This window comes from Kwoniella europaea, chromosome 2 (genome assembly GCF_036810445.1).
Source record: "Kwoniella europaea PYCC6329 chromosome 2, complete sequence".
Classification (NCBI taxonomy): domain Eukaryota; kingdom Fungi; phylum Basidiomycota; class Tremellomycetes; order Tremellales; family Cryptococcaceae; genus Kwoniella; species Kwoniella europaea.
This window is the reverse complement of record NC_089488.1, coordinates 2,470,366-2,482,185: the sequence shown is the minus strand read 5'-3', so window position 1 is coordinate 2,482,185 and position 11,820 is coordinate 2,470,366. Positions and strand designations below refer to the sequence as shown.

The window sequence follows — 11,820 nt, the reverse complement described above, 5'->3', positions numbered from 1 at the left end:
TAGGGATCAGCGTGGAGATACTGCTGTAAATGACTGGGCTGTGACTTGTACAGCAGTCCCGATTACTTTCCTTTCTCCATCAATTTCATCTTATCTCGGGGATCAGGGAAGATGATCAACGGAGCACGATGGGATGAGTGGTCTCCTTTGAGCCTGCATGAGCCAGGAGGTAGGTCACTAGGTCGTATCGTGATTTCAGTGCGATATAAATTGCTGATTTATCTTGTGACACTGACTCAAGAGACTATCCAGTGCAATAGACAACAGCAATTGATCTAGCAAATAACATCTCGTTTTCCTCTGTACAAACGAGTAACTACTTATCTAAGATGCTCTCAACTCAACCTTCGACCGTTTTGGGTATGTTAGCCACATCCATTTTGGCCGTATCAGCCATGAAAGTACAGCAATTATCCGATACCAAGATCACCTTCTCCGACGGTACAGGCAGAACCCTCTCGGGTGGTAGTGGGGATATAATCAAAGCTCCAACATCTACTTTCAACAGTTGTACCAAAGAAGGTATCGATTATCAAGATCCTGCTAAATTCGATTATGTCATCTTTGGAGACGATGGTGATTCGGTCAAATTGAAATTATCCGTATGTCACACTACTTAATCGATGCATGAACGATGGTGATATCGGATGTATATCTCTTGCTAACTTGGCGTTGTAATGTCATTTGCAGTGTCAAGCTAAATGTAAAGCCCTTTCTGACGATCAAGCTGAATACACATTCATCAAGGACGAACCTTTCTTAAAAGGCACTCATCCAGAGATAGGTAGAGTGTGGTGTGATAAGGTTTTGGAAAGAGATGAGAGTATTTGGAAGAAAGAGGAGGATGTCCGTTTACCTGACTCTGTGAGTGGCTCTGTATTGAGGTACAATACACATTCGATGTTGCTGATCGCTGTACGCACTGTAGGACAAACTCTAAGAATTCAGATACAATCATGTTTCATGCTGTATTGCAGTTTGATAGGACCCCTTGGACGTGTATTTTGTGTACAACTATACGTATTATGTTCGTGTTATGTATGCAACCAAGTGGATCCAGCCAGTGCATAAGAGTTGTCCGATACTTAGCATACTTGGAGTATATGATCATACATCGCTTCTCACACCCCACACAAGCAAAGTTCCTTAATCTCTGATAACGCCTAAGGTCGCAACTTAGCTTGCAGCTCCTCCGTGACAATCTTCTTGTAGCTCTCTACGTCTCCCAGGAATTTAGTCACTTTACCATCAGCGCATACCCAGAGCTGTCAGAAGTATCATCGATAAATCAGTATCAGACTTCTCAGAAGAAGAAGAAGCAGATCATGACTTACCTGATTGGAAGTACTAGTGATGAATCTCTCATCGTGCGAAATTGAAATGACACCTCCCTTGAACACTTTGATAGCTTCGATGAGCGCATCAATACCTTCAATATCCAAGTGATTGGAAGGCTGAAAACATCATCACCAACATATCAGCCATCTCAAATCCTCTCATTACACACGAGAATCAACATGATCTTGAACTCACCTCATCCAATAACAAGATATGTGGTTTTTGCATACTCAAAACAGCAAATGCTACTCTCGCTTTCTGACCTCCAGATAATGTGTCAATCTTTTGTAAACCTGTTAAACCAGTTATACCGAATGAACCTAAATGAGATCTATATTCCTGTTCAATTTTACCTGGGAATTTCGATTGGAGGAAAGCCACTGGGGAGACATTCATATCTAATTGATTGACGAAATGCTGAGTAAAGTATGATATCCTACATCTGGAATTATGGTTGGCTCTACCGGTTATAGGTTGTAAGTCCCCAGTAAGAAGTTTGATCATGGTTGATTTACCAGCACCGTTAGGTCCGATGACTGCTATTCGACTATCCATCTGTACATCGATATTTACATTCTTCAAGATGATCTTCTCAGGTGTGTAACCGAAGGTAGCCTCGTCAAGCTGTAGAAGAGGAGGAGAGATCTTCTCAGGATCAGGGAATTTGAACGATTCGGAATCGTCTTGTTCAGGTGGTTCAAGTTCTGGCAATTTCTCGAGAATCTTGATCTTTGACTGAGCTTGTGCGGCTACGAAAACGCAAAGCATTCAGCTGACTTGATCTCACAAAGGGTGAGAAGAGGATCTAGATGATGGACTCACCTCTGTTAGCATTGTATCTCCATCTGTCGATGTAAGCTTGAAGATGTTGTCGGTACGCCAATTGAGTTTCATACTCCTTCTTTTGGTTCTTGGCTCTATCGATCTTGGTAGCATAGAACTGAGAGAAGTTACCCTTGTAGTAGTCGAGTCGTTGCGAATGCTGATGGATGATATCGGTAGCAACGTGATCAAGGAATGCTCTGTCGTGCGAGCTGAGGTAGGGGAACATTCAGCATCGGGCTCAAACCTATCCATTTTATCACTCACACAACCAGCAGAGTAGATTGCCAAGTTTGCAAATATTCTTCAAGCCAAGCAATGGCATTCAGATCCAACATGTTAGAAGGTTCATCCAACATAAGGAGCTGTTCGGGACATCTAAGTCAGCTTAACTTGGGAACATAGGTGAGGTCACTCACATCAGGTTTGACGAACAATGCTCTAGCAAGAGCCAGCCTCATCCTCCATCCACCAGAGAACGAACTGGTAGCCTTCTTTTGATCTTCTTCCGAGAACCCTAAACCAGCTAACAGCAAACCAGCTCGAGCAGGTCCCGTCTCAGCTTCCATATCTACCAAAGTCTTCTGTACTTCTCCTATCCTAGTTAAGATATCTTCCTTCTCCCTTTCAATTTGTTCTTTTTCTTCTTCTGCTGGGGTTACTTTCTCGAGTTGATTCAATTTCTCATTCAATTCTTTCTCCTCTGTGATGTACTTGTGTCGCCATACATCTGCTTGGAGTACCGATTCCAATGCGGTAGTGTTATCACCACTGATTTCTTGTTCGACATACCTAAGTAGGATTCAGGTTTAGCTGGTACGTTGATGCATAACGTGTTGTATCTAGCTGAACTTACAGGACTGAAATATGTGTAGGGATAGGTACTTCTCTCAAAGCCAAGTGACGAAGTAAAGTAGATTTACCAATACCATTTCGACCGATAAGACTGTAAATAATTCCAGTCAGTACTGTCTCCTGACTCACACATCGACTTGAAATGCCAAATCCAACTCACCCGTATCGTCTTCCATGAGCCATAGTAAGAGTAGCCCCAGCCCTACCAACGAAGTAATCATCCATCAGCTTTGTTGAATCCCCGCCATACTATACAAAAAAGAAGTATACAAAAAATAAGCAGAAGTAGTAAAGAAATAGCACTCACAAAATCCTATTGGATGCGAAAGACACATCAATGTTATTAAGATGTATATCTTTACTCTTCCCTTTAGCTGCTCCACTCAAATCCAGAGGGTTCACTTTCATGTACATCTCCTCATAAGATTGTTTGTTCTTATTGAGCTGTTCGATCAATTTCGAACCTTGGTATAAATCTCTCTTTGATCTCTTCTCAATCTTCGCTTTCAACTTGGCTTCTGCCTTTGCTAACTTGTTGAGATCGACACGGGACGCTTGACCTTTAGTATTGGATTCGAGGTCGACTTTACCGGACATGGCGATGGTAGCTGACATGGCTTGGGAACGCATGTGAACGGATTTATCAAGTTTGGTAGCTACGTTGGATTTTCGGATTCGCTTGGATGATTGGGATTCGAGATAGGCAAGGAGTCGAGCCATGCTATGTCAAAGAAGACGAACATCAATATCGAGCATACAACATACCATTTGTTAGATACGATTCAACATGAACGGAATGATACCGTTTGGAAGATGATCCGTGACATTATCGTAGATATACCATAAAAGCGTAGGTCGAGATAGAATAGAAATCTCAACTCACAAATCATCCAGAACCTTTGCATCCTTCGACCCTTCTCCAATATTATCCAACATCCCTCTAGTCATACCGACGATGTCCTCAACCTCTTCATCTTCGTCGTCTACCAGCCCAGCAATATACGAAACGACCACTTCGTCCGTTTTAGGGAAAGTTTTTCGCTACAAATCAGATAATGTGGAAGATCATCATCAATATTGTCTTGTCGTTTGTAGGTTTTGGGTTGACTCTACTCACGATGTCTGAAGCTACTTTGGCCATCTTGTGAGAACTGCCGCCTTTGATACAGGTATGATTGTATCACTAGAGATGGACGATAAAAAACGGATCAGAAATGCAATCACTGGCATGGTATATTCAGTTTTCAGTCTCGCTGACAATTCATTCACTCGTCAAATCTCGGATCCGGCGACAGCCGAGATCATCAGGCTCATGCACCGAGATCAATCACATCTTACCAAGTGTATTTCATCATTTCAATAAATATATAAAAAGAAAGCTACAATTTGTATGGAGATACTGCTCAGAACCAACAATATATACGTCGGATGAGGATACCTCACGAGACCCATTCCACCATTCTACAAGGTCGAGCAATTATGTACATCGTATTGATGGAATGTTCTAAGGCTGCTGCACCTTTACGCGATGAACAAGAGGTTGGTATCCATAGCTAGGTATCGCATCAAATAATCATCATCAGCTAGGGAACCTGTATTACATGAGTCTCCAATGTGATACTCACGGTGAGAAGCAGAAAGTTGTGGTTTCTGACTATATCTTCCTTTCAACTCATCTCTGATGGTGTTCAACAATTGAACATAACTTTGTTGAGGGTATTTGGTCAGCGAAGCGATGAACGCCTAAATTCATCCATTTGTCAGCTGAACATCGCCAATATACATGAGAATCCAGCTTATATGGCGAATTGATACTCACATATGACATCGCCCCAGTCGCTTTACCAGCTTCTTGGGTGTCGGCGGACTACAGAATGACACATTAGCTGAGATGCTATCGACAGAAAGGAGAGGAGGCAGCTCACAGTTTGTGAGTCCTTACAACCGGACCACATGATGACATCAGCAGGACTAGTCTTGGTTTCTTGCGTCTTCTTTCTAGCTCCCGAGTTTTGGTTGACGATATTTTTACCGATGCTGAAGGGTGATTTGAACCCAAATCAGTATCCCAACAAGAGATTATGCAATATGAATTGATGAAACTCACCCCATGAGACCTTTGAGCATACCTCCAGTGTCACCCCTATAGAGCGCAATGAAACGGTCAGCAAAATGAAGGCAGAGGTGGAGACCCTCTACTCACTTGAGATAGCTCATCCCTGCACCTAGTAATCCTTGTCCGGCTTCAGCAAGAAGGTTGGGTTCTTTGATGGTACCTTCGGTAGAATAGATGTATGGTAGATCAAGACATGAACCGGAGTGACAGCTGTGGGTTGTCAATATCATCAGCTCATACGTCCTTGATCAGATGGGACGAGGCAACTGACGAGTCGAAGATGGCAGTCAATCGACAACCTGCAGGAAGAGGTCTAACCAAAAGGTGATGTCTGAGATTGATAAAAAGCGAGAATCATCAGTTTGCGAGATCAATCGTATCAATGGTATCGATAATCTTGTACATACACTGCGACGTGAAGGATTGGAGCGGTGTTGATTAGCAAAACTTCCTGCTGGTTGCCTGATCGTTGTAATCTACTCACGTTCATCATCAACGATATGTCCCGCCTCTTTATGATCCAAAGGATAAATGACCTCATCATATCCGTCATCTTCATCACCATCCAAATCTTTGGTCTGACCACCATGACCGGAGCTGCATAGACAAAAACACTCAGTCAATGATGCGAGCACAAAGGAACTTGTGTCACTTACTAGTGGAAGAACAAGGCATCATTCGGTTGAGCACCTTGAACCAGCCATTGACAAGCCTGGATAATGTTATTTCTGGTGGGAATTTGTCTTGAGTTTCTAGCGTCATCCGTTAACATGACGATATCTTCTGCTTTGTAATTGTATCGCTCTGCGAATTCAAACAGTATCAGAATTGTCAATGTGATATCGGAAGTACGGCACGACCATTTGGACTTGCACGAATTGAGACTCACCAATCAAGAATTTCTGTACATTATGAGCATCGTTGATACATCCTGCTAAAGCTTGAGAAGTGCCAATGTAGTTGATACCGATCTGTTTTGTTATAAGCCCGGTATAAGCTTCTTCAGATTGTCAAAAATCAGAGATGGAGGGAAGGCTTACACATAATGCTTTTCTCCTACCAGTACCTGTAAGACGAAGGATTTGGAAACGAACATCAGCGTAAGCTCATGCGACAGCGAAAAGGCAATCAACAGGGAAAGATCAGATATATATATATTTCACTCACATTGTGAATATTGGAAGTAAGGCTGAGCGTTCTGGCCATTCTGACCATGAAGTTGAGGACCATAATGCTGAGTCTGGGTTGGGGGTCGCACTGGCACATTCAGGGGTCAAAATGTCAGCTTCTCTCGGTCTTCTTCCCTTGCCAATGACAAGCAGTTTGCTTGATGAATTCCACTAAAGAGGGCGATAGAAGATCACCGAAAAGTAGAGATAACAGAAATCACATCGACATGAATCCAACTCACCTGGTGCCCTGTTCCCATTATTCCCGTAAGGATTGTTATATGTCCCACCTTGAGGTGGTCCAGAAGGAGGCATATAACCAGCACCGGTCTGATGATAATTATGTTCGGGGGGTGCACCAGTAGGTGGGATCCAACCTCCTTGTCCACCAGAGTAATGTTGTTGAGGTGGGGGAGGTCTGTTATAATTGTTGTAACCTTGTTGAGGAGGTGCATACCTAAGCGATCAAGCAAAACCAAGTCAGTATCGATTCGCAAGTATATCTTTAACGAAGGCTGAAGGTCGAGGGGGTTGTAAGCGGTAGATCGCACTCACCCCATTTGAGGAGGGGGAGGAGGTCCACCCCATCCACCACCAGGTGGTCCACCGTATCCTCCTCCTTGAGGGGGAGGCGGGGCGTATCCATATCCTCCTTGTTGAGGTGGAGGAGGAGCGTATCCATAGCCACCACCTCCATTACCTTGTTGATGATGACCACCACCGGGATATTGGTTCCAAGACATTGTGGGTGTGTTTGATGTACAGCAGTGAGTTAAAGGAATTACAGTATTATACGAATTTATGTATATGTATATGATAGTGATAGTGATATGATCGTATGTACCAGTATCTTATGTTGTTGTCCAATTGACCAAGCGGTGGCAATGATCACTTGTAAAGCTGTGGGAGAAAGAGAGATGAAAGGAGAGGGACGTTTGAATGAATGATTAGATCATCACAGCCGGCTTAGCTTACCGCGGACTGATCTCATTATTCGGACATATGACTCATGCTGCTCTTGGCGAAGCAAACTCACAATCGTACAGTTAAGAGTACATACAACGGACCACCGATGCCATCGCATGCATGGGTAGTTGAAACTAACATAGACAGACCGTACATGTATATTGACAATGCATGCAAATGAAAGATTGCTTTTTCTTTTGTATCTACCTTCTACCTCCTACCTTACCTAACAAATGCCTGATGATTTTCAGATCCAGATGCCCAAACCGACAACAACGATCCATTCTCTACGACACCCCATCGCAACCGTCCTACAATCTCCGATCGCACACACGTTCAATTTACTTCTTCTTAGGTGGGTGGAGAGGTGCACCGATGGTAGCCTTCGCACCTCGAAGTTTGATATTCAACTTCCTCTCGAGCTTAGCAAGCAGTTGTTGGTCGGGTATCGCTCGGCCAGCTTCCAAGTCTGTGATCTGTTATCGAGGTAGAGAAGTCAGTGTTAGTACGGGAACGCATGACATGACAGCAAAGGACGTAAGAAGATGGGAGATTGAATGAAACCCAGATGAAGGGTATATGTATATGAAAGGAGCAAGTAACTCCTCAACAGGAGTGTAGGGGATGTTAAACTCACAGCTGAAGGTTGGGCGTTAACAGCAGTAGCCAATTCTTTCTGAGTCATGGATTTTCCATCTTTGTTCTTGATTGCCATTCTAGCTGTTGCCACTGCTTTGCCGACACTGCAATGGGTGATGTAACAGCATCAGCACTGATTCTAGTGTCCAAATACTGCAAGACGAAAGATAACGAGAGAGGAAGAAACATGTGATATATCAGGAGATGATGAAAGAAGGCAATATCAACTCACTCAACTCCAACTTTTTCAGGTGGTTTAGGTGCATCATCCCTATCGAGCTTGGCAATACGTTGGTGATCGGCAGCTACGTGCGCATGAAGAATGTTCAGCGTACCATACAATACGGAGCAGAGATGATGAAGACAAGGTATAGAAGGAAGGACCGTAGTTTGCATGGTATGGACAAGCAGCAATAGAAGTGCAAAACTCACGCCCGTGGTTCTGTCCAGCACCTTTCGATTCTGAAGAAACTACCAAACCCGATCGTTGAGCGGCTAAGCATATACAGATATGGGCGTTAATTTCTTACATCAACAGAATGTGGTACAATACATTCGGACATGCAACTCACAGTTCAATGCAGAACCCTTAGCGACAGTAGGTCGTTGTTGTTTGAATCCGATGATTTGAGGTTTGTCGTCCCAGCCAGACTATATATGCGGAAGATTGTAGTATCAAGTAGATGGTATACGTAGAATACAAAGACGGGTTAAAGATGAAGTGACATACATCCAGAATTAGCACTTGAAGCTGAGTTTACCAGAAAGGACGGGGAGAATTAGACCTACCATATTGATTGATTCTTGATTTGTTAAATGCAGGTGATAAATGCGAGCGACAGGTGTTGTTCTTTGAGCTATATGACAAGGTATTATTATCCAGTTTTTATGACCCTATGCAGATCGATGAGGAGATGGAGAAGAATGGAAGTGGAAATGATGGAATGACTGTCACTGACTCGTGTGCAGAGAGAACAGACTGGTGGCGATGGTGGTTTCTAGTGACTTTTCTATGACGAACCCAATCTCAGGGGCACGTGGTTGTGGCACCTAGCTCGGATCCGTCGATCTACTGTAACACAACAGCATAGTCTGGAGCGAGTTGCCAGCAAAGTAACGACTCTATGGTGTTCTCTTTATGCACGTTTGATGTGCAAGAAGATGCTTGGAGTGCTTTGCTGCTATATGAAGGAGGGTACGGGGCGGTAAGATATTCGTCAACGCCCGTCTACCGTACACCGAGAGGACAACATGACAGTAAGTGGCTATGTACAGGATCAACGTGAGCAAGCTCACTTGACCCTCTTTCTACTCTAGGCTGGCCCCTTGCAATTGACGCTCTCCAATAGAAGTATACTTTGGAAATGAGATCATAAATTCATTTCCACCATTAACTATCATAAGGTACTTATCGACTTTCCATCAAATACTACGTGACCTGTCTGCTCTAGTACTCATCAAAGTATACTACCTCATCATCTACAAAATGATCATTCTCTCCTGCATACTCAAGTTCAATATGATCACCTTCGTAGTCTAATTCTCGAGCGTTATCAGCGTAAACCCTCAATCCTCTGATCTTCCAGTAGGCCTCTCGGAAGGCGGCTGGATCGTTGTCGACATATGTCGCGCATGTTCCAGGACATCCTTGTTGGTTATAGACGGCTCCACTCCAGTCACCGCACAAGCTAATATTCAGCTTTTAGACAGTCTCAGCTAGCATCTTATCACTCCAAGGACAAAAGGACTCACGATGATCCTGTGCTTACCAAAGTGTTGTCTCATGTTGCAATGAGTCGAAGGGAAATTGGCGAATGGTTTGCCCCATTTAGAGGGATCGACACTGGCTGGGCCAGTCTTGACGTCTGAAGGTACTTGACCGTCTCGTGGCCAGAACCACATCTTGATACCGGAGATAGATCGTTGCATGGCGTACCTAAGCCATACACAAGTAAGCATACTGAGAAATGAGACAAGGTGAAGGTTCAACTCACCAACCACCCTGATCCTTGTTGAAAGCAGGACCGAAGGAATCAGATCGTTTGTCCTTGACACCACATCCTTGATTGTCGTTGCCATGGACAGCACAGTCTGTTTTGAGGAGTTGACCAGTAGCATCCATGTTTTGTGGCATGGTACAGCCAGGAGTGGCGTGAAGAGTACCTTGATTGGTACCTTTACCGTTCACACCTTCGATGATGTCGATTTCGCCACCTTCAGGCCAGTGACCGGTGGTAGAAGTCCAGAAGGCTGAGACGGGGAAGATAGAATCAGCACTCCCGGTCCATGACAGTGAGAGCAATTACTTACCCGGCCATGTACCACAGCCAGTTGGCATATGGAGTACGTCCAAGATGTAGATACCCTATAGTGTTCTTATATAAATGACTGTTCTCGAGGTGAGCTGGACGGATACTTACGTTATCAAACGTATCTTTGGATTCAATTCGAACAGAATCTCTTCCACGCCCTCCGGGTGCTACTCGACGGTGCGCATCGGTTTTCATGACAAAGGTGTTATGGTCGGACACTTTTGCATAGCTCTGTCAGCGGCAACACAAGAAGTAATAGTTAGGTGGAGTTAGGCTACAAAGTGATAGCTTGGATAAACTTCGCTTACCGTAAGAAAGGTTTCTTTGTTTGGCTTCGTTTTCGGAGACATAGCTGAAGGTGAGGTTAGCTCTTGACAAGCAGCAGGAAGACCATCATGTTTGGAAAAAGGTAATAGGTTGGTGTGAAAATCGAGATATGGAGTACGATCTCATTTCACGTACTTGACTCGGCCGTGAGTTGGGTCATCGAAAGTCTTCCAGTCGAACCCATCGAAGAAGTCTTTACCATAGTAGTGTTTCTGCAAGAGAGACAGACGTCAGCAACAATGAAGAGGCATGTTGGGCATGGTAAGAGACTAAGAAAGAATTCAGGTGGGAGTGGCGAGAGAGTTGAGCTGACGTGAGATGTATGGCAAGAGTCGAACGTAGAGAGGTGCAGAGGAATTAAGGTAAGATCATGTAATTGGGTTTAGGTCAAACTTACGGCGAGACGATATCGCGCAAAGGCAGCATCGACATTCATGTCAACCTCTGGCGATTGAGACTGGTCATTGATATTGAGGGTGAAAGAGAAAGGTAGGAGAGCTACGATATTACGAAGGATGGGTGACATCTTGATTATCCAAAATCCGAATTGGTGTAATCAATTTGTCAAGTATGTATGATAAGGTTTGTATATAAGGGTAAGGAAAGAGAAATAAGAAAAGAACTTGGGAGAAAGAGAAGAGAGAGGAAGAAAAGATGAAAGAGGATACGATCAGGAAGGTTTATATAGCTTTCATTGTTTTGGGGTACAGTCAGGCTAGATAGCTGAGGTGCGAGTCAACGCATTGACCGCTTCTAGTGAGGATTGGAATAGTACGTATACCTCATCTCCATCTTCTCTCAGGTTTTTGTCCGCTGATGCATCTCCTGGTCCCAGAGAGTTCAAGAGACCGAAAGATCCAAGAGACGGCTCCGGGGTCAGCGCTACTCGCCACCCGGTCTCTTGTTGAGCTGAAGAGATACATCTTTGTGAGTACGATGGATTCGTTTGATTCTTCAACCCCTCATCGTCGAGTACAACCTGTTCTTGAAAAGGAGGAATCAGCTGTCAACTTCGACGTCATACGGTCCTTTGAGGGTACCAAGGCGAAAGCAGAGAGGAAAGCCTTATCACAGAGTATCCCTTTGTGTATCGAAGAGATCAGTCATTCGGCTATCATCGTTTGGTTAATTTGGATGGGACATCTGTTCAACACTTTATTCAGATCTGGTTCTGATAGTGCATAGCTATTTTCATGCGATGATATATATGTATGAATACAAACAGGTCTAATACATCTCCTTCAGCATGTCATCCGTCCCGTTTCCATAGCCTACT

At 44.0% G+C, this 11,820-nt stretch overlaps 5 protein-coding genes across 5 annotated transcripts; 1 reads left to right on the top strand and 4 right to left on the bottom strand.

Moving 5' to 3' along the window:
* Positions 1-329: 329 nt before the first annotated feature.
* V865_007279 (uncharacterized protein) lies at positions 330-940 on the top strand (the record flags this gene model as incomplete). Its single annotated transcript, XM_066231027.1, has 3 exons — positions 330-602; positions 691-864; positions 929-940. The coding sequence occupies 3 exons, from the start codon at positions 330-332 to the stop codon at positions 938-940; spliced, it is 459 nt and encodes a 152-aa protein (XP_066087124.1).
* Positions 941-1,163: 223 nt separating this feature from the next.
* Positions 1,164-4,156, bottom strand: V865_007278 (uncharacterized protein; the record flags this gene model as incomplete). The annotated part of the gene is made up of 11 exons (XM_066231026.1): positions 1,164-1,265; positions 1,335-1,454; positions 1,534-2,087; positions 2,161-2,372; positions 2,428-2,525; positions 2,580-2,952; positions 3,017-3,106; positions 3,176-3,217; positions 3,323-3,736; positions 3,899-4,056; positions 4,133-4,156. The coding sequence occupies 11 exons, from the start codon at positions 4,154-4,156 to the stop codon at positions 1,164-1,166; spliced, it is 2,187 nt and encodes a 728-aa protein (XP_066087123.1).
* Positions 4,157-4,536: 380 nt separating this feature from the next.
* V865_007277 (metacaspase-1) lies at positions 4,537-7,043 on the bottom strand (the record flags this gene model as incomplete). Its single annotated transcript, XM_066231025.1, has 14 exons — positions 4,537-4,568; positions 4,641-4,758; positions 4,835-4,882; positions 4,941-5,052; positions 5,123-5,158; positions 5,219-5,341; positions 5,403-5,462; positions 5,612-5,728; positions 5,788-5,935; positions 6,021-6,102; positions 6,172-6,197; positions 6,299-6,388; positions 6,543-6,757; positions 6,856-7,043. 14 exons carry the CDS (start codon positions 7,041-7,043, stop codon positions 4,537-4,539), a joined length of 1,395 nt encoding a protein of 464 aa, XP_066087122.1.
* A 564-nt stretch (positions 7,044-7,607) lies between these two features.
* On the bottom strand, positions 7,608-8,697 carry V865_007276 (multiprotein-bridging factor 1; the record flags this gene model as incomplete). The annotated part of the gene is made up of 6 exons (XM_066231024.1): positions 7,608-7,742; positions 7,904-8,009; positions 8,138-8,210; positions 8,338-8,400; positions 8,478-8,556; positions 8,695-8,697. The coding sequence occupies 6 exons, from the start codon at positions 8,695-8,697 to the stop codon at positions 7,608-7,610; spliced, it is 459 nt and encodes a 152-aa protein (XP_066087121.1).
* Positions 8,698-9,352: 655 nt separating this feature from the next.
* On the bottom strand, positions 9,353-11,070 carry V865_007275 (uncharacterized protein; the record flags this gene model as incomplete). Its single annotated transcript, XM_066231023.1, has 8 exons — positions 9,353-9,604; positions 9,658-9,841; positions 9,900-10,155; positions 10,216-10,270; positions 10,326-10,435; positions 10,526-10,569; positions 10,680-10,756; positions 10,942-11,070. 8 exons carry the CDS (start codon positions 11,068-11,070, stop codon positions 9,353-9,355), a joined length of 1,107 nt encoding a protein of 368 aa, XP_066087120.1.
* Positions 11,071-11,820: the final 750 nt, after the last annotated feature.